At 42.2% G+C, this 26151-nt stretch overlaps 1 protein-coding gene across 1 annotated transcript in view; it reads left to right on the forward strand.

The window, feature by feature from the left end:
• The window catches only part of ST8SIA4 (ST8 alpha-N-acetyl-neuraminide alpha-2,8-sialyltransferase 4), a 92347-nt gene that overhangs the window by 11867 nt on the left and 54329 nt on the right, over positions 1–26151 (forward strand). Inside the window, exon 3 of the mRNA XM_081212433.1 lies at positions 17580–17837. Coding sequence (XP_081068559.1) covers positions 17580–17837 — 258 coding nt within the window. The remainder of the gene's footprint in view (positions 1–17579; positions 17838–26151) is intronic.

Raw genomic sequence — 26151 nt, forward strand, 5'->3', positions numbered from 1 at the left:
ATTGGTCGCAGCATTTCAATGTGCTGTATAATAAAGCACAAAAAAAGATATTAATGGCATACAGCTAATTAATATGTGCAGAGTTGCATTAAAAGAAATCTGCAGGAGGCCTCTAGTTTGATAGCTCTTGGAAGGCTTCGCCTGTGAATGATCCCACTGTTTCATCACTGTAAAAGCAAATGGCCAACAGTGATTCTGACAACTTGTATTTCAGTACACTTGACTGACTGATCTTTTCTTTTATGATCTTACTAATATCATTGTACACACTTGGTTAAGAAAAAAGTATCAGCAAATCACTTCTGTTAAAATAAAGTGTAGTTGCTTGCTTTTGAAGAGTTTGTGTCTCTGAGTCATATCTGTTGTTTTCCGTTGCATCGGTCTAAAACCACAATGGCAGAACGGGGCTGGGGAGGGGGGTTTCCATTTTCTTCTGTGAGAAGGAAAAGGGACATCTTTTAAAGTGAGAAGTGTTGGGGCTCACATCTGGCTGCAAGTCTCTCCCTGGATACATCCACACAGCAGTTTATTCCTTTCTCCTAATTTAATTTCCATGCTATATGTGAGCTTTCGCATGGAAACCATTTCTGGAAATCTAATGAAATATAGTGGGAGTTTTGTTCTCATTTCCATGTTAATTTCTTCCAGAAAACAATTCCCTTGCAACCCCATTATTTGCAGGAAGAAAGTGACAAAATCTGGGGTGGTATATTGGCATATGCTTCTTTCCTGCTTAAAGCACTATCATAGCACTTTAAATGTATGGTGTGAAGGTGGCTTTGGTTACTCCTACAGTAAACATGATCAGTTCTTAGTGGTGCAGATTATACCCTGGACAGGACTCAGGCCACCAGGCATTGTGCAGTCTGATGTTTTACTATGATCTTTCCTATTACTGGTTATTTTTAAGGGCAGTTAAGGACTGTTTTCTGCTGTGCTGGGAGACTTCAATCCCTTTGCTCTGGGAAGGCTAGTGCGAGTATCTTTTAAAGGTGGTTCAGAGTCGGATTTCAAGCGTGTTTTGGTTATATCTTCATCTGGGATTGATAGTTCATGCAATACTAAAGACTAAGACTGTTGTTTTATTATGCTTTTGTATTTGTTGGAAGCCACCTAGAGTGGCTGGGGAACGCAGTCAGTTGAGGGGGTACGAGAAGAAGAAGAAGAAGAAGAAGAAGAAGAAGAAGAAGAAGAAGAAGAAGAAGAAGAAAGTTCAGTTTTCTGGATGTAGATCTTTGTGTAGGCAAGACTGGACCATCCCCACCCAAGAGGGAAGTACTGGCTGACTTGGAGAAACCTCAAAGTTTGCAAAAGTCCAAAAATACTTTACTCTTCCCTTACATTTCCTTATAGCATCCACCAAACAGATGAATAAGCAGAACTGAGCATGCTTATTGGTCATGGAATGTGGGGGCAGCAGGGTGGGATGGAGTGTCCTACAAGAGGACATAGCTGTGTGTATGGAACCCCAAACTGTATCACTGCACACAGCAACCTTTTGTTTGTGGGTCCCACTTATCATTTTAGTTTCAAAGCCAGTTTGAGTCAGTCATAGGATGGCTGTATCCCAGGAGGAGTTGCACATTTAAAGGCAGTAGGGGGCTGGCAATTCAAAGGACACAAGCCATGATTGCTGTCAGCAGATGTCTTTTAAATTCCTGCCATTATGGATTCATTTACCTCCTTTCAGCCTCCTTCATGCTCCTTCACACAAGAAGCAGTTTGCAAAAGTCAAAGTTCTGGAAAAGAAACCAGCCTGGGCTGAAAATGAAAATCCGTTATAACAATCTGTTCATTTGGCATAATTTAACTTAATTGTAGAATTGAGATTCGATCATTGCTGGGTATTGATAGGTGTGAAATATCTTGACTAAAGCTGCATGTCAGGCGTTCTCCTTTGTAGACATTGTGAACAGATGGCGTATCAGTAACCAGGCAGTCCAGATCAGTAGTGGCGGAAGAAACATTGCCTCACGTTGTTGCACGGCACCTATCACAGCATCTTGGACCTGGCAAGTGACAGTTCACCTGGATGTTACAGCATAGTCACTACTCCTGCCACACTTAACAGTGATGGTGTGAGCACATCACGGTAAACCAAACTTAATGGTTTACTATGCATGGCCTGATTGTGCCCGCTCCATTCCTCGCTGCTAGCGCTGGTTTAGGATTTTGTCTGAACAAGGGGTTGTGATCAACATGGTAAAGGTCCAGCCATTAGGTCCAGTCGTGGCCGACTCTGGGGTTGCGGCGCTCAACTCGCTTTATTGGCGAACCAGAGCAACACACGGAAACACCGTTTACCTTCCTGCCGGAGCAGTACCTATTTATCTACTTGCAGGTTGCAAGGAGCAGGGACCGAGCAACAGGAGCTCACCCCATCGCGGAGATTCGAACCGCCAACCTTCAGATTGGCAAATCCTAGGCTCTGTGGTTTGACCCACAGCGCCACCCACGTCCCTGGGTGATCAACCCGGGTTGTGATCAAAATGGTAGATGAGCCAAAATCAACTCCCAGCTTTTCATTATGCACCATAGTTTGAAAGTAATGATAAGCCATGTACTGTGCTTTGTTTCCTCAGTGTGATGTTGGGGAAGAGCAAGAGTCCAAATTCATTACCATTAAAAATAAAAAAAAAATTTTTCTTCCAGTAGCACCTTAAAGACCAACTAAGTTAGTTCTTGGTATGAGCTTTCGTGTGCATGGTCTTTAAGGTGCTACTGGAAGAAAAAAAAAATTTTTATTTTGACTATGGCAGACCAACACGGCTACCTATCTACTACTCATTACCATTAAGTATGCTTTACTGTGATGTGTGAACTGCATGGCTCTGCAGCACCGTGTAATGGCTTGGGGTATGTGCAGACAGTCTGTCGGCTGAGACTATGGGCTGATGCACTTTCCCCTAATGGGTGCTATTACAATGGGGGCTGATTTCCATTGATTGGGGTTATAGGATTATGCCACTATGAGTCTCTGTCATGTGTTGGGCTGGAGTGAAGTTTTGCCTTCCATCTATAGAAGGTTTATCATCCAGTGGAGGGATCTTACTGGCTGGGAATGGGTGACTTTTGTTTATCTTTATTCCCCTGTCCCCATTAAAGGTTTCATGGAGATGAGGGAATCAGAAGCATTAGCCATCACTGGGACTAAAGTCTTCATACAACCTAAATGTATATTGTAAGCAGTTCTGTGGAGTGAACTCATACAGACAAAAAATAAAATAAATAAAAAGTAAACCATTAAGACCAGCTAACTGCCCAGGCTGCAAAGGTTGGGTTCAAGTAAAAAAAAAAAGAAAATAATTCACACATTTATTATTTGGGACCTATTCGTTCAGAGGAGGTGATTTCAATTGTTAGAAAAATGATCAATGAAGTAAAGGCTTTGTTTACAAAGGTGCCTCATAGGATAGATAAAATAATGTGGAGTTAGTTATAATAGTGGCCATTTGTCTTTTGGTAATCAATAACTCCTAGGAGAATCTAAACATAAATCTTTCATTTTCAATCCTCACAATAAATTAACTGCAACTCCAAAATACGGGAGCTTTCCTAAATGCATCCTCCGTAAAGCAGTTGTTGGGTCGTTTGTCTTCTTGGCAGTGTTATAGGGGTACGTACTAAACTTCTGGTCTGCATAGCATACGCCTTTAAAAAAGGAAATAATATGTTAAAACAAAAAACCGATCAAGTTAAATGGTGCATTTTTCATTTAATGAAAAGCATTACCTTAAATTGTTAAAAGTCACAAATTTCTTTCATTTGGATGCTGAAGACAGGACAGTTGGAATGCATTTCCCCTTAAAGATTTTCTTAATGTAGCCTCTTCATATAAACAGTCAAACTGAAATTGTAAGATCAAGAGCAACAACAAAAGGTTACTTTCTGCACAACTTCCTTTTTCATTATAGTATGCAGGAGCTGTATCTCTCTGTGTTTCAGAACATAATGTTATCCCCCATTCATGTTTGCATAGCAATGTGCAATTAGAATCAAAGGTAATTTAGGCTGCAATGTTGTGCACACTTTTTCTTGAACTTAATGGGGCTTGCTTCTGAGTAGTTACGCATCAGATTGCATTGTTAAGATGTCTGCAGTTTTGAGAAACGAACGTTTAATGGACTACTTAGCTGTTTTACCCAAGACTGGCTGCACACAAACCGGTTAATCTGCAGCATTTCAGTACAGAATGAAGGTCTTGTGTATGCATGTTTGTTGTATCTGAAGTTGAACAACAGCATGGTTGTTCTTGTTGAAATACTTTTAGAGGCTTTAGAACCAGCTTGGAGCTTTCCCCCCAGGCAGAAACTTAGTGAGTTTCGGAGACTTCCGGTCGGTGCCAGCGCTTAATGGCGGTCCTAGCTCCGAGCTCCGGAGAAGGACTGCTTCGCAAGTTCGGGTCTTACCCGCTACGGCAAGCGGGGGACCCCTAAAATCCCAGGCGCTGAAGCCTGAGAACAAGGAGACTCGGTGGGCACCTTCGCGCCCCCCGGTACCGTGAAAGAGCCTTTTTAAAGGCTACGGATCGACATCGGGAGTGAGCGCGGTGCTGAGAGTCGCTACCCAGCCTGCGAAGTGAAGCCGCGTCGCCATAAGCGGAGAGCGCCGATTCCTTCCTGAAAAGAAAATTCGGACTGATTCCCCGTGAGTAAGAACTGAAAAATAACCGGGACTCTTTCAATTTTAAAAATTGGGCTAAAAACGGGGGAGATTTAAACAAAGGAAGTCTGCCTCCCCCCGACTGCATGAAAGCGAAAGCAACGGAGCTCTAAACCTGCATCCGTTTAAATCCGTCCTTTGATCAGCTAAACCGGACATTTAAACCTTTGATCTCCCCTCTAGCAAGCAGGGCAGAGGGGAGGTGAATCTGACCATTAACTGCATGATTTATTTGGAGGAAAAAAACCTCTGCTGTCTCATCTGTTTGAAAGTACGAAACGGTCTGCCTTCTTAGTACACTGAACTGACTTTTCCCTGTGAAGTGATACTTTGATACAAAGTTTCCACACTGCCTGACTATTGCATATTATAAGAAGAAACAGTATAAATTGGGCAATCTGTGGCAATTTGAAGTTATAAGTATTTAGTAACATTGACTTTGACTGTGTTAAGCTCCCTTTTTCTTACTTTTTGGACTGTCTCCTTTGTTTTGGTATTTGGAAATTTCGCTCTATGGCCATTTTGATTTGCTCCCTCTAGAGGATAAAGTAAAGTTCGGCACGGCTTAAGACAGTGGAATTTTCCAAGGGAGAACAAATCCCGTGGGAATTGACCTTGACATGAGTGGCCCACAAGAAGAGATAGTCACAAGAGCCAAGATCAAGCAACAACAACAACAACAACAACAGTTGCAGCTGCAACAGGCAAAGAAAAGAGGCTCAATCTCAGGCGCAACAGCCGGATCAGCAGGAACAACAGGTCAAGACAAAGGAGCAGCCGTTTCTATGGAAGCTGTGACAGAGGCCCTGCTCAAGATAAACCAAACCCTGGAGTCTTTGACAAAACAGACTTCAGAGAACACACAAAAATTAACAGAAATATCAGCAAGATTAAACCAGAATACAGAATCTATAAATAAATTGGTAGAGGAGAACGCCACCACGCGCCAAATTGCCGAGGAGGCCAAAGCCACTGCCGGAGAGACACAGGAGAAGTTAGAGCCGCTTGCCAAGAAGGTCTATGAGCATGATGCAACTTTGGCCTTGTGGGAGTTACAGAGGAAAGAGAGAAATTTAAAATTAAGACTGATTCCGGAGAATGAAAGAGACAGCCTTGTGGAATACTTGACATGGGAGTTTGCGGATTGCTGGGACCTTGAGGAAGACGAATTCAAAATTACGACTGCCTTCAGATTGGGTAAAAAGCAAGATAGAAAGACACCGAGAGACTGTCTGATTACACTCAGATCCAAGGAGGAAAGAGACAAAATATTAGGATTACACTTTGAAAAGGCCCTGCAAATTGGAAATTCAGCTGTACAGATCTTCAAAGACATCCCAAAATACATTTTGGATTTAAGAAACTTTTACAAGGACTTGGTTCTCTTGCTAAAGAAGAACACTATTCGCTTTAGGTGGGAGTTTCCACAAGGACTGTCATTTGACTACAAGGCAAAGAAAGTGAAAATAAAGACAATTCAAGATAAAGATAAATTTTTGGCAAGATACCAGGAGGATTTACAGAAGGGGACTGTGGACGTACTTGCAGAACAGAGGAGAGCACTGGACATCCTGAATCTCTCGTTTGGACAAAAACCACCACCATCAGAAGAAGAGCAACAACTTGGAGCTGTTGGAGGAGCCTTAAGAAAATAACAAGATGGTTCTGCAATTCCTTAGTTGGAATTGTAATGGGCTCAATGGGCCTTTGAAGAGAAGACAAGTATTTCATATATTGAATAAAGAACAATTGGACTTGATATGCTTACAAGAAACTCACATAACCAGAGCCCACAGGAGATTACTTTCAAATAAAAGGCTAGGACAAGAATTTATTTCATCAGACAAAGTTAAGAAGAGAGGAGTTGTAATATATGTGAAGGAGAAATGGGCTCCAAAAATGATATTCAAAGATGAACAAGGGAGATATCTGGCTGTGGAGATACAAGTACAAGGAGAAAAATTCTTAGTTGTTGGAATTTATGCACCAAATGAAGGCAAATCCGACTTCTTTAAGAGACTGCATGAAACTTTGATGGACTATTTGGATTACAATATGATAATTATGGGAGACATGAATGGCGTGGTCTCCACTAATATGGACAAGGCACAAAGACTTACAGTCACCAAAGAAGGGAGACTCCCTAAGACTTTCTTTGAAATGACTGAAAATATGGACTTGATAGATATTTGGAGAACAAGGAACCCTCTGGAGAGAGAGGGAACCTTTTTCTCCCAAGCAATGATGACCTGGACCAGAATTGACCAAATCTGGGTTACTAGTGGAATGGCCCCAAAGATTAAGAAAGTGGAAATCTGCCCAAAAACTTGCTCCGACCATAACGCCGTGAAGATGGAGATGAAACTCACAACAACTGGTCAATTTAGATGGAGAATGAATGACACCCTCTTTCGAGATAAGGAGATTCTCACGAAGGCCCAAAAGACTCTAAAAGACTATTTTGAAATAAATTTGAGGACCGACGTGGAGAAAAGAGTGATCTGGGACGCAAGTAAAGCGGTGATGAGAGGATTTTTGATTCAACAAAACTCAATAAAGAGGAGAAAACAAAATGAGAAAAAAGAGGAGATTCTGGAAATGATAAAAGAAGGAGAGAGGAAATTAAGAACAAAACCAAAGTCTCAGGACATCTTAAGAGAGATCAAATTATATCAAACACAATATATGGAATTGATGAACCAAGAGATTGAATGGAAGATAAGGCAAATGAAGCAAAAGACTTTTGAATCAGCAAATAAATGTGGCAAACTTTTGGCATGGCAACTGAAGAAAAGGCAGAAACTAAATACAGTTACAAGCCTGGAGGTGGATGGAAAGAATATATCTAAACCCAATGAAATTAGAAATTGCTTTTTAAGTTACTTTAAAAAACTCTACACTCAAGGCCCGCAAAATGAAGAAGATATAGACAAATTCCTTGGAAAATATGGACTACAAAATATCTCTCATCAAAGTAAGATGGACTTGAACCAGAGAATCTCAGAACAAGAGATAGAGGCTGCCATTCAGAATATGCAACTGGGCAAATCTCCGGGACCAGATGGACTGACTTCCAGATACTACAAATCGTTGAAGGAATGGTTGACTCAACCATTAAGAGAAGTTTGTAATGAGATCCTTGAAGGAAAAAGGGCACCTGAATCGTGGAAAGAGGCATATATTTCACTCATACCAAAGTCAGAGACTGAAAAGACCCAACTCAAGAACTACCGCCCAATATCATTGCTCAATGTGGATTACAAAATTTTTGCAGACATTTTGGCAAAAAGACTCAAAAGAGTTTTGATGGAGATGATTCATAAGGACCAAGCAGGCTTTCTCCCTAAAAGACACCTGGCAGACAATGTAAGGAATGTAATAGACATTCTGGAAAAGCTAGAGGTGAATATAAACACCAAAGCAGTATTGATCTTTGTGGACGCGGAGAAAGCCTTCGACAATATTTCTTGGAGTTTTATGAAGAAGAATCTTCATAGGATGGGGGTAGGCCGGGGTTTTGAGAATGGTATGGCTGCAATATACTCTGAACAAAAAGCCAAACTGATTGTAAATAATGTTGTGACTGAGGAGCTTAAGATAGAAAAAGGAACACGACAGGGGTGCCCGATTTCCCCATTACTTTTTATTTCAGTTCTGGAGGTGTTGCTGAATATGATAAGAAATGACCAGCAGGTTAAAGGTGTGCAGGTCGGAGCTAAACATTACAAGTTAAGAGCGTTCGCAGATGACCTAGTATTGACTCTGCAAGAGCCAAACACTAGTACGAAAAAGGTATTAGAAATAATACAACAGTTTGGCCAGGTAGCTGGATTTAAGTTGAACAAGCAAAAAACCAAAGTTTTAGGGAAAAACCTAACAGATATGGAAAAGGAGAAATTTCAAGAGGAAACAGGTTTGACTGTGGTCAAGAAGGTCAAATATCTAGGGGTTTATCTAACATCCAAGAATCAGAATTTGTATAAGGACAATTATGAAAAATGTTGGTCAGAAATTAAAAAAGATTTAGAAATATGGTCAAATTTGAAACTGTCAATGTTAGGCCGAATTGCAGTAATTAAAATGAATGTATTGCCTAGAATGTTATTTTTGTTTCAGACCTTGCAGATTATTGATAAGATGGAATGTTTTAAGAGGTGGCACAAAGATATCTCGAAATTTGTCTGGCAGGGCAAAAAGCCCCGAATTAAATTTAAAATATTGACAGATGCTAAAGAAAGAGGGGGTTTTGCCCTGCCGGACCTAAAATTGTATTATGAGGCAGCAGCTTTTTGCTGGCTCAAAGAATGGATGCTCCTCGAGAATACAGACATCTTGGATCTGGAAGGTTTCAATAACGCTTTTGGTTGGCATGCATATCTTTGGTATGATAAAGTTAACAGTGCCTTCAAAAATCACATTGTCAGAAAAGCATTGTTTAATGTTTGGATAAGATATAAAGATCTATTGGAAAACAAAACCCCTAGATGGGTGTCACCAGTGGAGGCTAAAGCAGTGAAAAAACTCAATATGGAGGTCGGATGGCCGAAGTATTGGGAAATTTTAGAACAGGATGGAGATAAGTTCAAATTACAAAGTCAGGAGAAATTGAAGCATAAAGTGGAAAATTGGTTCCAATATCGTCAAATAATGGAATTTTTTAAACAGGACAGGAAAGTCGGCTTCCAGGTGGAAAAATCAAAATTAGAAACCGAATTGTTAGAACCCAATACTAAGAACTTATCTAGAATGTACAACTTGTTGTTGAAATGGAACACACAGGATGAAACAGTTAAATCGGCTATGATTAAGTGGGCCCAGGATGTTGGACATAACATTATGTCAGCTGACTGGGAATGGTTATGGAACACCGGTATAAAATTTACGGCATGTAATGCCTTAAAGGAAAACATCATGAAAATGGTATACAGGTGGTACATGACCCCAGTCAAGCTGGCAAAAATCTATCATTTGCCCGATAACAAATGTTGGAAGTGTAAAGAGACTGAAGGTACCTTTTATCACCTTTGGTGGACATGCCCGAAGATTAAGGCCTTCTGGGAAATGATCTATAATGAAATGAAAAAGGTACTTAAATGTACTTTTTCTAAAAAACCAGAGGCCTTCCTCTTGGGCATTGTCGGCCAATTGGTGACAAAGAAAGATAGAGCTTTTTTCATGTATGCCACAACAGCAGCAAGAATACTCATCGCAAAGTATTGGAAGACACAAGACCTACCCACTTTGGAAGAATGGCAGATGAAAGTGATGGACTACATGACATTGGCCGAGATGACAGGCAGAATCCGTGACCAACGAAAAGAGACGGTAGAAGAAGAATGGAGAAAATTTAAAAGCTATCTTAAGGACTACTATAAACTTAATGAATGTTAAAATGTCGTAGTTTCCAGAAACAAAGGGGTACAGGGACATAAGGTCAGAGTGTAAGAGAGGACTAAGATGATAGAGATTGGAAAGTAATAATTGGGAGTTGCTAGTTGAACTATGGACATTGGGATGCAGAGAGGGGGGGTATGGGGAAGTCCTAGAAAGGAGGTTTATGAAAATATGTTTGAAACTATACGTGTATGTTCGTCATTTTTAATGTTTGTCTGTTTTTCTCAAAAATGTTGTAAAACCAATAAAAATTTTATAAAAAAAAAAAAAGAAACTTAGTGAGTTTCTTTTGACTTCTGGCTCTAGAAGCTACTTTTTAAAAAACCAGGTAGAGGCAAGACAGAAAACTTCTAAAATATCTGCATACAGTCCATTTAGAAACTTTGTCAGCCCAGTTGAGCTTTCTTTAGGCGGTAGGCGAAAACATTCCTCTTCAGCCAGGCCTTTGGCTGATTAATATTCTACAGCCTTTTAAACGTGTCTGTGGGAAGGGGTGGCTATTGTTTTGCTGTTTTGCTTTACTTATTTTCATGTTTTTACCCTGTATTTTACTCTGTGAATAGTCCTCAGTAGACCCGCTGCATGTTGTTCCCTTTTACAGTGCAGGCATTTGCAGAGAGGGGGCTTTTGCATGTCTCTGCGTAGCTGAATCCATAAAGGCTTCCATGTGATCTGGGACCATATGTGAGTGAGTGAGTGCAGATGCACGTGCAACCCCTCCCTTTCCCCACAGTTGTTTGCATTTCATTTGCAAATGCCAGGGGAAGGCCCTACAGTCGTACCTTGGAAGTCGAAAGGAATCCGTTCTGGAAGTCCGTTCAACTTCCAAAACATTTGGGCAGCTTCTGATTGGCTGCAGGAAGCTCCTGTAGCCAATCAGAAGCTGTGGAAGCCCCATCAGATGTTCGGCTTCCAAAAATAGTTTGCAAACCGTAACAGTCACTTCAGGGTTTGCAGCGTTTGGGAACCAAAACGTTCAAGAGCTAAGCTGTTTGAAAACCAAGGTACAAATGTACTTAGCAGTGTGGGGATACTCAGCACCTTCTGGTCATACCAGTATAACTTCTATATGGGTGTCAAGGCCCAAATGCTACCCAGACAAGGGAATTAAACTTTACATCCCACGAGAGGTCTGGGTTGCAAGTCAATCAGGGTGTAAGGCTGCCTGCACTGTGGGTCCGGCTGATTAGCTGCAGCCAGTGGTGTAGCGTGGGTTGTCAGCACTCGGGGCAAGGCAAGTAATTTGCGCCCCCTGACCCGTGGAGCCAGGTAGGGGCAGAGAGCTGCAAGTGTGAGCGCCCCCCCAAATGTTGCGCCCGGTGCGGCCGGCCCCCCCTGCACCCCCCACGCTACGCCACTGGCTGCAGCCACTTGGTACTTCTGTTGAACATTTCAAATGCATGACCTTGGAAATCTTTAAAGCATCCCCATAAGACAGGGCAGCATGCTTATCACCATCACCATCTTGCAGACGGTAGGCTGAAGGAACTGTGCCTTGCCCAAAACCACAAGCAAGCTTGAATCTGAGGTGAACTGTGGGGATTTCCTAGCTCCCACTCATATCCACCATGCTGCAGCAGCTCTCAAGATTAAAAGATCAAAAAGTCATTGCCTTCTGTGAGCCTTTTGAGAAGCTGTGCTGTGTGCTTCAGCTTGCAGAGCAAAAAGGCCTGTGCTCTGTTCATAACTTGATCTAGAGATAAGGTTTTCTCTGAAACTTATCTTTGATGCTGCGCAGGTGTTCTGCTGTATCAATAGGCCTCATTTCCTCCTTCAAAAAGCCACAGATCTAAGGCTTCTGTGTAACTATGAATCAGGGGTGTTCAACAGTGTTTCAGTGTCAGAAGAAGCCCGGGAGCTCCCTTAGAGTTGGGGAGAAGCCATGGATTGGTGTTAAAACTTGTGTGTTGTGGTCCTGGGTTCAGTCCTAGGCATCTCCAGATAGGGTTGTGAGATTGGTGGTCTTTACTTAGTTTAAAGCAGCTTCCTATGATCTTCTTCTCTAAGAAAATATGGGTTATTTTGTTAGATGAGATCAATGGTCCATCTTACTGATAGGACTGATATCTGATTTTCAACACTGTGATACATCACCAGCTAAGCATCGGGATATACCAGTAGATATATCACAATGTCTAAAATAAGGATGGAGCTATGTAGAGGCATTAGGGACATGGGTAGCGCTGTGGGTTAAACCACAGAGCCTAGGACTTGCCGATCAGAAGGTTGGCGGTTCGAATCCCCGCGACAGAGTGAGCTCCCACTGCTTGGTCCCTGCTTCTGCCAACCTAGCAGTTCGAAAGCACGAAGTGCAAGTAGATAAATAGGTACTGCCCCGGCAGGAAGGTAAACGGTGTTTCCGTGTGCTGCTCTGGTTCGCCAAAAGCGGCTTAGTCATGCTGGCCACATGACCCGGAAGCTGTACGCTGGCTCCCTTGGCCAATAAAGTGAGATGAGCGCCACAACGCCAGAGTTGTCCGTGACTGGACCTAATGGTCAGGGGTCCCTTTACCTTTATGTAGAGGCATTGGTGATTTTTGCCAGTGCCTGCTCTTGTGATTTGCTGCCCCTTGCATGAAGCAGGGGAGAATTCACCCGGCAGAGTTAACAGGAGCTGCAGAAATTGAAAGAAGCATTGACTGGCTTTGTAGTTTTTTGCATCACATGCACACACACACACCATGATTCGCGATATATTGCCAGATCAAAAATTATGAAACCAATGTCACGATATGGACTTCAAACCTCTTTGGGACAGTCTATCAATATATCACCCAGCCCTGCCAACTGGCAAGGCAGACTGTTGGCCCATCATTCCCACAAGGATTGCTTAGGGCAATACTGTGCTTGGCCTGACTCAGTTTAGAGCAACTCAGTTTAGTATGCCTGACCCTTTATAGCATGGACTCCTACTCTCATGCGCTCTGACTGGGGCTGACAGCAGTTGGAGTTGAACAGTATCTGGAGAGCCATAGGTTCCCAAGCCTTGCTTTATAAGGAAGTTTATAAGTCAGGAGTTGGCAATCCTACACAGTTCTCTTGCTATCTCATGTATTGTCCTATTTCAGGTCTTTAGTGCATTTAGATCAGTTCATTTCCTTCTTAATGTGTTTTCTCCAATATTTGATGTTCTTGGCATATTAGGCATGAGCAGCTTTTAAACCCATCTGTGTACAAGATTAAAAATATGATAAAAAAATATAGTCTTTAGGTTTCAGAAAAGCAAAAATCAAGGAAAGGGAACCTTTGCCTTGACTTATCATTTATCTGATGTTCTAGGCACTTTGCATCTTAATATATCCCATTCTGCTTCATTACTATGTTGTCACACAAGCTCAGTTGTGAGATATTCTCTTCTCCAGCACGGCTTCAAATCTACACCAATATCCTAAAGAATGTTTTTCCTCTTCTATTTTACTGAAATGTAAGTTCCAAAAATCATGGCTCAGTTCCCTTAGGCTTAAAAAGTAAGTGTAGCATCCTCATTGTTGTAAAACCAAGTATCAGAAATCTCTTTGTGACTTGAAGCTTTGACTGTGGCTTGTATGATATTACGATGCCATTTCCCTCTTTCCCAGAATGAACAAACACACTTAGGAAGTTTGTAGAGCCACTGGAATAGTTAGGAGAGTTGTTAGGAGACACCAATTGCCCTGACAGAACCACAGTTCCCAGAGTGGTTTAACAGTCAACCCCTCTTCCCAGGGAACTGTGGAAAGTGTAACTTTCTGAGGGGAATGGGGGTCTCCTAACAACTCTCAGCACTCTTAACAAGCAACAGCTCCTAGAATTCTTGGGGGGATCTGTTTAAAGTAGCATCACGGTGTGAATGTGGCCTGATTCTTCATGACAGCAAAGGAACTGTTACTATGGGAGGTGAACACTGCTGTCATGTTTCTAAAGACATCATTCACCAACCTATCTGCCTCTCTCAGCTTCTCCTATTCAGCTACCCTGACTTCAAGGGAACAAACTTGTTGTCTGAGAACCAGGCGCTCTTTATTAGGGTTGCCATATGTCTGGGTTCCCCCAGACATGTCCTGGTTTTGGGGGGGCCAGCATGCCCACCTGGGCAGATGTTTATTTTTTAAATGAAATGTCTGGGTTATTGGGGGGGGCAGACACATGCCACCGAAGGATGGGAGAGGGCAGGCACTCTTCAGAGCCAGCCACTCTCCACCGCCTTTCTGCACCACGGCTGTGCCCTGGAAGCAGAAGCACTGCAGCGGGATTTGGAGCTCCACCGCTGCCACCACCCCTTTCCAGTGCCCGCTCCTGGCTGCGCTGTTTGCCGGACCCTGTTTGTGCGAGGCTACCACTTACTGGTGCCAGGGGTAACTCTGGGCCGCTGAGTGGCTCCGCGGTGGAGCTGCCTCTTCCTTTCCGCTGTGGAGCTGCCTGGGGAAGGCCCAGGCAGGACTGGAGAGACCGTGGAGATGACACAGCTACCGCAGCCGCCATTGCAGCTGCCAGTGCAGCTGCTGGCCGTGACCCCTCTGACGTGGCTTGAGCAGCCTTTGGGGGCCGCCGGTGGGCCTACTCCTGGATACGACTTGCTGGCGGCTATTTGGAGGGAGGCCGGAGGCCTGAAAGGGAGAGGTGGAGCCCATAGTAGAGCCTGCTCAGCGAGGCACCAGCAAGCAGAAGCCTCTGCGCGAAGGATAAGTCTGTCAATATGGCAACCCTAAGAGAGGGGAAGGGAAGGAGGAGGAGAGCAGGTGGGTGAGGAAGGGGTAGTAGGGAGGGGGCGAGCAACAGAGATGCAGGATGGTGTGGGGGGGGTGTCCCGATGGTGGGAAATACCCACATCTTCTGTCCAGCTGGCAGAGAGGCTACATATAGCTAGTTCTGCAATACATTGGAAGCCACACACCCCTCCATGTCTACATAACTGTTTATTGGCCTCATTTATTTGGAAAGTTGAGCTATGAAAAACTCAATGTTACTTTCAGTGTCGTTCTGCGGGAAATGTCCCACTACTATGTCATATCATAGAAATGCTTCCATTTCAAAAACCTTTGTGAAAGTAAAATTCATTAGTAATAATTGATAATCTTTAGTCTCTTGTCATGAGTTCATAGGTCCCATCCTTTTTACCGAATGAGTGGTTTTTCACCCCCTTCATGGGATAAGCACCTCTTTTTCAAAAGGATGTTTTAGAGTGCGGAATTTTCTGTTCGGTCTGTAGGCCAATCTGGAGTTATGGGGACAAACTTAAAGGTAAAGGATAAGCCACTGCTGAAGTTAGCTGTGAAGCTGTCTTCTAAGTAGGATGTTAATTACTAAGGTGCCAAAGGAGAAGAAAGGAATAACAGTGCTAAGACATAGATGTTCCTTAAGTATCTCTACTTGATGGGACATTTATCAGGTGGGCAGGATGTGTACTTTGTTTGAAGAGATAATGTGTGTGAGAGACAGTCTCCTGGGGCACTCTGTCTGTTTCCTAAAAAGGGACTCACCAGCCCGTTCTCACAGAAATCTCAGGCTGGTCTTTAATTTATAGATGTCTGGAATATCAAAAGGTATTCAAAAAGGCATTTCTCTTTCAGAGACCCTGGTTGCTCTGAGCAGTGGCATACTGTGGGTTGCCACGTTCCGGGGCCGCACAGAAAGGGGGGAGGGAGGGAAACGGATGGAGCACACCTGCGCACACCTTCGCATTGTGTCTGCGTCACCCAGGAGATCTCAGCTGCAGAGATAAGAAGAGCCATTCCATTGTCTTGAGAGGTCACTTCCTGGTTCACATGGAGAAACCGTTTCTCAACGGAGCCCAGCAATGGAAGCACACAGCTGTATTACTGAGGCATCACTGGGTGTGTCTGACAATTTTGCACCGGGGGTAACCTCCCCTGTGCCCCCACCAATGCTGCACCACTGTTGTGGATAGTTTGTGTGTATTGTAGCAGAAGAAATTGTGCAGTTAGCTCGGGGCAGAAGGGAAGAATCTTTCTCATCTTCCCAGAGCGGCTGAATATTTAATACAATGGCTGTACCATCTCCTGTCTTCAACCCCAAATCCACAGAAATGTCACGGCCACCTCAGTGGGACTCAGGGACCTCTGGTGGTCCAGGGCCCACAGTTTGGGAACTGCTGGTTTAGGGGTCAGTGCTAATGTGCAGAATTAGCTTAAATGCGACCAGCATGTATCCATGCCTTGTGTCCATAAACAGTGCACTCGTTGCAAATTGCTATGCAATATGAACTAATCTGCACCTCTGGAACTAATGCACATATTGAGATTTCGTTTTCCCTGGGATTTTGTGTTTCTCAAAATGTTGCAATGTATCATAATATCAGACACATTTTGAGAGAGAACTTGAGAGAGCATGAACATTTTATATGTACTTTGAGAGGACTTTTTAAAAATTGCAGATTGATTAGGAAATGGGTAGAAATGTGGAAGTGGCCAGACCAGAATTAAATTCACCTATCTCTTTCTTTGCACAATTACTTAATAAGATGAGAATTTCATACGAGCCTATAATTTAGAATATTATAACCCTGCTAAAATCAATGACCATGTTGCTGCTGACTTTTTTATTGTGCCTTATGTGATTAGAAACCATAAACATGCTGGTTTTGAGCCTGGGTTCTACGAGTTACATTTATTTTCTCATCAATATTATTGAACCTGATTCTTGCTCTAGAACTGTTGATTGCTGTTTTGATTTTAAAAATAATAATAAATATTTTTTGTATAAAAAATCAGTAAAGATGGATCAATGGAAACTGAGCTTTGACATTTTAAAATCAAGTCGTGGCTTTTAAATCATAGGTTTACAAATGCAGTCTCATCACAGTTTAATGAAACCCACAGTTTTCATGCTTTGTTTTGTTTTTAAGATGTGCCAGGTGAAAAGGGAAAAGGGAAAGTGCTGTTGCACATTGAAGGCTAACTTTGAGGAGGCCAGAATTAGTGTGATCAGATGGATGAAGTGTACCTATGAAAGGGAGGTTGGAATGCCAAATCATGGATTGGTTTCATTTCATATGAATCAACAATCAAGGATTCTCATTGCTGCCCCTACCTCCTGATTTCCGTATGGTGATTCCTTCCTGGTTTTAGCAAAACATTTCATTTCTTTCAAATTGGAAATCTTCGATTGTGGCACTCGCCTTGGATATCAGTACCAAGCCATGGTTCAATGTTGCATGTAAACCTTTCTAAAAGTCCATGCAAGATTATGCTGCAATTTTGCTCCAAGCAACAGGCTACTCTTTTGGAATACAGTGGTACCTTGGTTTTCGAATGTAATCCATTCTGGAATACTGTTCGACTTCCAAAACGTTCGAAAACCAAGGCACAATGGGTGGTCTGCAATTTCAGTGGAGAAAATTGGGGGGGGGGAGGAACTCAGCAGAAGCTGTTTGACTTCTGAAAAGCGTTCAAAAACAGAACCAATTAGTTCCAGGTTTTTGGTGTTCAAAGCTGAAACATTGGCTTCCAAGATGCTCGGAAACTGAGGTACCACTGTATATTTTGCAGAGGTATCATAAATTTGCATTCTTCTTTTCAATACAGGAAGAACATTCTTCGTTTCTTGGATGCAGAAAGAGATGTCTCAGTAGTCAAAAGCAGCTTCAAGCCAGGAGATGTAATCCATTACGTGCTAGACAGACGCCGCACACTAAATATTTCTCAGGATTTACACAGTCTTCTTCCTGAAGTTTCACCGATGAAGAACCGCCGATTTAAGTCATGTGCTGTTGTAGGAAATTCTGGTATTCTCCTTGATAGTGGCTGTGGAAAAGAGATTGACAACCACGAGTTTGTTATAAGGTGAGCATTCATCTCTCACTTGACAGGTTGTCTTTTACTTCAGCAGTAATGAACACAAATGTTTTAACTTGGAACAATTATTTGGAATTGCTAAATGATAACTTTCACTGTGTGGTGCCCAGAGTTAAATATATTTCACAATAAAAAGAACAGGTCCGTCTTTTATATTGCAAATGAGAATTTGCACTGTTGGAGACCGCAGTGAGATTTGTAATATTGTTTTGTAGGTTCTGGTTTTGCTCTTTATGCAGGCAAAAATCACTATTCCAATAGCAAGCTGGCTCTGCAAAATGAAAATGTTTTCATTTTCTCCTTCCTGCCAATAGTCATAGCAGAAAATCACCACCTTTACTTATTATATATGCACTGTATGGGGTACAATTTATGTGAAATGCATTGAGGATTAGCCAGATAGCTCCCATTAAGGGAATTGGAAGTCACACATCTAAACCCTTGTATGCTGCACCGAAAATATATTCTGGCTGCATCTGCAAATGTATTCACATATTTTAGTTTAAATAATTAGTTTGTTTGTCCAAAACAAAGTGTTCTACTTTGTCAAAGGTCAGCGAGAAATTGAAAGGAGTTGTGGGCACTGTTTAATAGACTGTCACGTACGAATGTAAAACAAGTTTTAGTTGAAAATACGAGGCATTGGGTGCCATCCAGAACCATTAAAAATCAATCTGAGTCTTGCTGTTGGCTTGAGTGGAATATGGTTTATGCCCACTATGCTTTTAGCAAGTCACAGTTTTCCATGCCTAATAGAACGGACATGATCCTGCCACTTCCATCTGTCAGAATAACATTTTCTCAGCTCTTGTATTGAAATCAGTGGGCCTAAGTCTGCAGTCCTAAGCAAGTTCAGTATTGTGAAGGCTCGAGTTCAGTGGGACTTACTTCCGAGTTTGTATACCTAAGTCATAGCTGTCAACATTTCCCTTTTTTTAAGGGAAATTCCCTTATTCCAAATAGGATTTCTCACAGGAAAAGGGAAAAGTTGACAGCTATGACCTAAGTACTTACCATGTAAGTAAGTAAACACTATTGAAATCAGTGTGAATTATTGCTGTGCCTCATTTTTGTGAGGTTTGGTTTTTGATGTGAATGTTGTTGCTTTAGACTATAGAATGAAGATGTCTGTGAAAAATTCAAAACTTGCTCTTTGCACATTTTTGACACCTATTTACTGTTATTGTTGCCCTAATATACTGCTGGTTCATCGCCCTGTACATTCTGCCCCAGTTAGTCATCTACATGTGACTTGGCTGGGGCAAGGGGAGAACAGCCAGATTGCCTTGGCCATGGTGACACATGCCATATTGGATGTCTTGTCCCCTCTGCCCGGAACAGTACCCGTGCTTTCACAAAAGGCTGTATGTTTCATAGGAAGTAAACATTTTCTTGAAATATGCCCCATGCTATTTTAGCTTGGCGTTACTGAAATAATGCATAGGATTTCACTGTTGAAAGTGCTGATGGATTGAACCTCTGCCCCCTCTCATCACTGATAAGTACATCCAGGACTAAGTGCAGTGAGAGATGGAATGATATCTCAAAATATTACTGCATCTTTCTTTTCATAATTGCGGAATGCTGTCCTTGATTAAGGGACTTTAAAAAGATCAAGAATGCACACCCAGAACCCTACAAGACACTCCTTAGTCTACAATCATTTGTTAAGACGGGTGCACCTGATACCTTTTAAGAGTTTTAGACCTTAAAGCATGTAAGATAAAAAGAAGTTAAAAGGTACTTGCTTTTTCTGTGTATACATTAAAAGAAACAGTAAGTGAAACAAACATTAAATAACTCCAAGACATGTGCTATTCATCCATCAACTCCATCTAGGGTGTTTCACAAGCATATACAGTAGATTTTTTGAGCTTATATTAGAATAGCACAGGGGTCAGCAAACTTATTCAGTAGGGGGCCAGTCCACTGTCCCTTAGACCTTGTGGGGGCCAGACTATGGGGTTTTTTTTGGGGGGGATGAGCGAATTCGTATGCCCCACAAATAACCCAGAGATGCATTTTAAATAAAAGGACACATTCTACTCATGTAAAAACACGCTGATTCCCGGATCGTTCCATAGGCTGGATTTAGAAGGCGATTGGGCCAGATCCAGCCCCTGGGCCTTAGTTTGCCTATCCATGGAAAAGCATGTTTGAGGCCTGGGTCTTTTATTAGTGCCACCACCTGTTCTCCTAACTTAGGTTCTCATATTGCTCTATTTGGACACGGAATGCCCTGTGATTTACTCTTCTTTCATTTGTGACCAATGCAGACCCATTCCTGCTAGCCAGAATCTGGGAATGCTCTTCTTATTTGCATGTGTTCAGAAAGGGGACAGACTCACAGGAGTCATTGCTTGTCTGAAAAGTATAATGCAGGCAGCTGTCTTGGGATTCAATTTTGAAAATAATATCACATTCAATACACTGGATACAAGTCTCTCAGTGTGTTAGTCAAGTTAACTGCTATAGCTGGCATGTTGGAATCCAGGGATGTATAAACTTTTAATATCTGCAGAGTAATTCCAATTTATCCAGCAGTGAATCTGCTAAAGCAAGATGAATGCATAGTATAGGATATTCAAGGATGCTGTGTGCGAAGTATTTGAAATCAGCAATGTATGCATTCATTATATTCTATTAAATGAATCTGGATTTCTATTTTTAAAGGGGCTAGACTTGATAGATCTTGCTCTTCTGTAAGATAGCATAAAAATACTCCTGTACTGTTCCTAGGGCAATTCTCTGGAAGCAGTCTGTATTACAAAAGATAAGAAAATTTATTGCTAAGTCTCTGTGCATCTGTAAATGGCATGGTTCTAGTTCATGCTTTCCCTACATGCTCTATTGCAAGAGATTCAGTCAAGAACTGGCTAGATAGTTAAGCTGAAATACCTACCATTAAATTGATCAGATAGGTCACAACTGACTTTATTGATGAATTATATGAATAAAATGATAAGAATGTTGCACTCCCCCACCAGAAATGGCAATCAAACATTTGTTCAATTGATTAGAGCATCCTTGCTAGTGTGAGCAAAAATCAGCTACTGACTTTCTGTTGTTCTTCTGGCTCCAATGTAAGAATTGAATCAGGCATATGTGAAAAGCTGTAAGGGAGGACAAATAAACCTGTATGTAAGTAGACAGGAATGTAGAATAAGAATGTGAAATAACACAGAGATGAAGTCAGAGATGTAGATTCCGTTTGGATATACTTTCTTTCTCCCTCTCTTTCTCCACTCCATCAAATTTCCTGCCCACTATTACACAGGCAGAGTTTAATAAACCTGATTCCTTAAGTGGCCTGTGTACCTCAGAAGAAGCCATATTTTTTCATTCTCTAGAGTGATGTGTGGTCAGTGTTTTTTATTTTTTATGGAGTGGCATTGTTGTGCTAGCTAATGATGCCATTGCATTCTACATGGTGGGAGAAACTTGCTAGTATTATTCGAGATAGTCTTGGTGTCTGCTACATGGCCAAGTATAATGTCTAGATGGGCTTAAGCTTTCTTGACTCAGGAGGAAGGCCCATAAAATAGCCATACTTAGCCAAGATTCAGGAAGTAGCAGATAACTTCTGAATAAAGGAAATTGGTCTTCAGCATATTTGGTTGCAACCAACGCTGGTGCTCTGCCTGCACAACAGATTTTCACTCGTACAGAGGAATTTCCTTTTCCTCTTGATTGCAGACACCACCACACCTCAGATCCTCAATATCTGTGAGGGAGCAGATTAAGGGGGATGCAAGGAGAAGGAGGAAAGTTCTGTTGTGTGCTCACGCAGTGTTGAATATAGCCCATTATGTCCGTGTCTAAATATCACTCAAGAACAAGCATGCATGCAAAAAGATGGTAACTTGTTGGTTATGTAATTCCAAGCAAGTAGTTTATCCCTGCTTCACAAAATACTATTGAACTAGTAAAAGGTAAAGGTACCCCTGACCATTAGGTCCAGTCGTGGATGACTCAGAGTTGCGGTGCTCATCTCACTCTATAGGCCGAGGAAGCCAGCGTTTGTCCGCAGACAGCTTCCGGGTCATGTGGCCAGCATGACTAAGCCGCTTCTGGTGAACCAGAGCAGCACACGGAAACGCCGTTTACCTTCCCGCTGGAAGGTACTTGCACTTCGATGTGATTTCGAACTGCTAGGCGGGTAGGAGCTGGGACCGAGCAACGGGAGCTCACCCCATCGCGGGGATTTGAACCACCAATCTTCCAATTGGCAAGCCCTAGGCTCAATGGTTTAGACCACAGCGCCATCCATGTCCTGCCACTGTTGAACTAGGTCATATTTAATAAGTATGCTTACATTTTTACTTTCACTAAACATACCTAGAATTCAATGTAACACCAAGGAGACAAAGCGACAATCCCCTGTACTGATTGTAAGCGGCTGGTCAGAAATGTCATAGCAGCTGCTGCCCATGGTTCTGAAGTTTCATGGCTCTTCAATGGAGGAGAATGTACTATTGGGGGAGAATGGGGTGGCATGGCAGGCAGAATTTGGCCCGCAGGCCTTAAGTTCCCCTCTGCTGTACTAAATCATGCACTATTCTGATTCCCAGTACCTCTGCAATTTCCACAATACCTGTTGCAGATTATACCCCAACATCTTACATTTATATTTTGTGGGTGTATATTTTCCATGCAGCAGATCTTTAGCTCTCCAGCTGGTGGTCTCATGGGCATATAAGTGTTATCTGTATAATCTTTACATAGCAAAGCAGATCGAAAGATAATGTGTATGTAGATTTGAAGAACTGGATTGTAGAGTTAAAAAACAACAACCAGGAATAAAGTGTCTAGGCCACATCTGCTTGTTGAAGCAAACACTCCAGTCTCTCCTACAGAAAGCATTAGAGTAATTTCAGAAGGTAGATGTATAGATCAAGGATGACAATCATTATTTTATGCCGTGTTATTCTTGCTACCTGTTATTCACATGGAAAAACTGGCCTTTGAAGCTGTCACACGAAAGGCCATGCAGGTCCCCAAAGACTCTTTTATATCCAAAACTGAAAAAGTCACTATAAAAAATAAGAATGAGTGAACGTGTTTTTGGCCCTCCAAAAGCGATGAGATTTTGCAGATCAACAATGAGAGACTGAAACGAGTGACAACTATTTTAAAAATGTTCATTTTCGTTAAAAAAAGAAAACAGTCGTTCAGCCTGTTCTTCATATAGTCTGAAAATTTCTTGTTTACCAGGCAGGTTTTTAATCTTGCCTAAAGACCAGATGGCAGGACTGGAGAGGCTTTTACTCTCAAGAGACTTGGGTGAAACACGGGTGAAACTGGCTACCTTATATTCTCTTTCCCCCTGACATTTAAATATATCCCTTTTGCTTATTTTTTTCATGCCCTTACAAACTACTGGCTTCAACAGATGAAACAATCTGAGAACTATGTTTAGCATCCTTCATGCAACTCAAAACTGAGAATGTGAGTTCTTTCCCCCGCTTTGTTCTTTCTTCCTCAAACTAATCAATTGCAGCATGCTGAAACCACTGCCACTGTTTTTAGCAAAGCAACACACTGTCCATAAATAGGTACTGTAAAAAGATAAAATTCACTTTCCTAAATTTGTTTCTGCACAGAATGAGTGGCCTCATGCCTGTAGATTTACATACTGCATGCTTGCGAAAGTGGGGACTCTCAAGTGACATTAATGAAACCTCAAAATATAAATGCAAAATAAAATTTTGATGGATTTTAGTAGCTTACTTTTTATATTGCAGAAGACCCTACTGCAGTTGGCTCATGGTATCAGGGTCCCAGATACCACTGGCTATTGTGTGTCAGTGGGAAAGAAATATATTTCCTCTTTTTCAAAATCCAGATTAACAACAAGATATATACCAGGCTTCCTCAACCTTGGCCCTCCAGATGTTTTTGGCCTACAACTCCCATGATCCCTAGCTAGCAGGACCAGTGGTCAGGGATGCTGGGAATTGCCGTCTCAAAACATCTGGAGGGCCAAGGTTGAGGAAGCCTGATCTATACATTAGGCAAGCAGCATGCACTTAAAGTCCTAGTAAGGTTAGCTCAGAGATGTAGAACCTGTGGCCCTCCAGATGTTGTTGGAGCCCATCAGCCTCATATAGCATAGCTTAATAGTCAGCAGTCATGGGAGTTGTAGTCCAACAATGAATGGAGAGTCCTGGGTTCCTTATCTGTAGGGTAATAATAATAATTTGTTATTTATACCCCGCTCATCTGGCTGGGTTTCCCCAGCCACTCTGGGCAGCTTCCAACAGAACACTAAAATACAATAACCTATTAAACATTAAAAGCATCCCTAAAAACAGGGCTGCCTTCAGATGTCTTCTAAAAGTTTGGTAGTTATTTTTCTCTTTGACATCTGGTGGGAGGGCGTTCCACAGGGCAGTTGCCACTACCGAGAAGGCCCTCTGCCTGGTTCCCTGTAACTTGGCTTCTCGTAGCGAGGGAACCGCCAGAAGGCCCTTGGCGCTGGACCTCAGTGTCCGGGCAGAATGATGGAGGTGAAAACGCTCCTTCAGGTATACCGGACCAAGGCTGTTTAGGGCTTTAAAGGTCAGCAGCAACACTCTGAATTGTGCTTGGAAACGTACTGGGAGCCAGTGTAGGTCTTTCAAGACCGGTGTTATATGGTCTCGGCGGCCGCTCCCTGTCACCAGTCGAGCTGTCGCATTCTGGATTAGTTGTAGTTTCCGGGTTACCTTCAAAGGTAGCCCCACATAGAGCGCATTGCAGTAGTCCAAGCGGGAGATAACCAGAGCATGCACCACTATGGCGAGACAGTCTGTAGGGTCTCAGCCTGCATACCAGATGGAGCTGATAAACAACTGCCCTGGACACAGCTGAATTCATATCTTTTTTGCAGCCATTTCTTGATCTCTCATGATAACTGTTGTTTTTTTCATGGCCTGCTTCAAAACTTAAGAGATGACACATTTTATGATTTGCTGCATGCATGAACTGTGAAATAAAGTGTCCGTTTGTATCCTAAGGGTCAGTGCCTGGACACTTGAAACTTTGAAGTTTAAGTTCTGTATTGGTCTGGCCCATAAGTATTCCTTGGTAAGGCTAAGACCAGTAAAATAGCAAATGGGTTTAGTGTCTGTTTTTAGTTAACCTCATCACTTTTAACACAGCAATACGCGCATATATACCACAGGCTTTGTATGGAAGAACAAAACCCGGGAGGGTATGCTGGAAAAGTGTAACTCATGAAATAGCTGGACACAGAAAACCTTGAAAAGAGCTCTCTGCTTCTGAAGAATGGTATAGAGGCAAATTTGTGCAATTATATATATATATTCAGAATATTTTTTTCCTTGTTTTCCTCCTCCAAAAACCAGGTGCGTCTTATGGTCTGGTGCGTCTTTTAAGCCACAGCTCATAGAACCACTTTCCACCCTCCAACACTTTCCCTGCTTTTCTTCACACACACACACACACACACACACACACACACACACACACACACACACATATATATATATATATATATATATATATATATATATATATGAAGAAAAGCAGGGAAAGTGTTGGAGGGTGGAAAGTGGTTCTATGAGCTGTGGCTTAAAAGACGCACCAGACCATAAGACGCACCTGGTTTTTGGAGGAGGAAAACAAGGAAAAAAATATTCTGAATCTCAGAAGCCAGAACAACAAGAGGGATCGCTGCGCAGCAAAAGCAGCGATCCCCCTTGCTGTTCTGGCTTCTGGGATAGCTGTGCAGCCTGCATTCGCTCCATAAGACGCACGCACATTTCCCCATACTTTTTAGGAGGGAAAAAGTGAGTCTTATAGAGCAAAAAGTACAGTATGTTACATTGGCCAGACAGATGCTTCCAAAAAGCGCATCTCTGTATAATGTTCTCTGATACAGATCTATGCACAAGTTACAACATTGTACAAGTACTTATACTTTTTTTAGGGGAGAGGGCTCTATCATAATGGGAAAGTCTTCTTCTCTGACCGTGGGTAACTTATAAATACCCACTTACCTGATACCTACAAAGTAACTCGTGTGTTTTGCCTAACATTGGAGATAGGTCAAGAGAATGGTATATAAGTATACAGAGATGGGGAATCAGCCATTGTGTATTTCTCCCCCACCCCCTAAAGGCTGTGGTGCAACCTGCAATCTCCATAGCACCCACAGTTTATGTAGTTTGAATGTCTGCCACCTTCTTCATATTCCACCTTAACACTCTTTCAAGATGACTTCACATCATCCAGCTTTTCTTCTCCATCCCTTTGCTTTGCTTATTTCGCCTGATTAGGAGTTCTTGCAGAAGTGCAC

Source organism: Podarcis bocagei, assembly GCF_964188305.1.
Source record: "Podarcis bocagei genome assembly, chromosome: 11".
In the NCBI taxonomy this organism is placed as follows: Eukaryota; Metazoa; Chordata; class Lepidosauria; order Squamata; family Lacertidae; genus Podarcis; species Podarcis bocagei.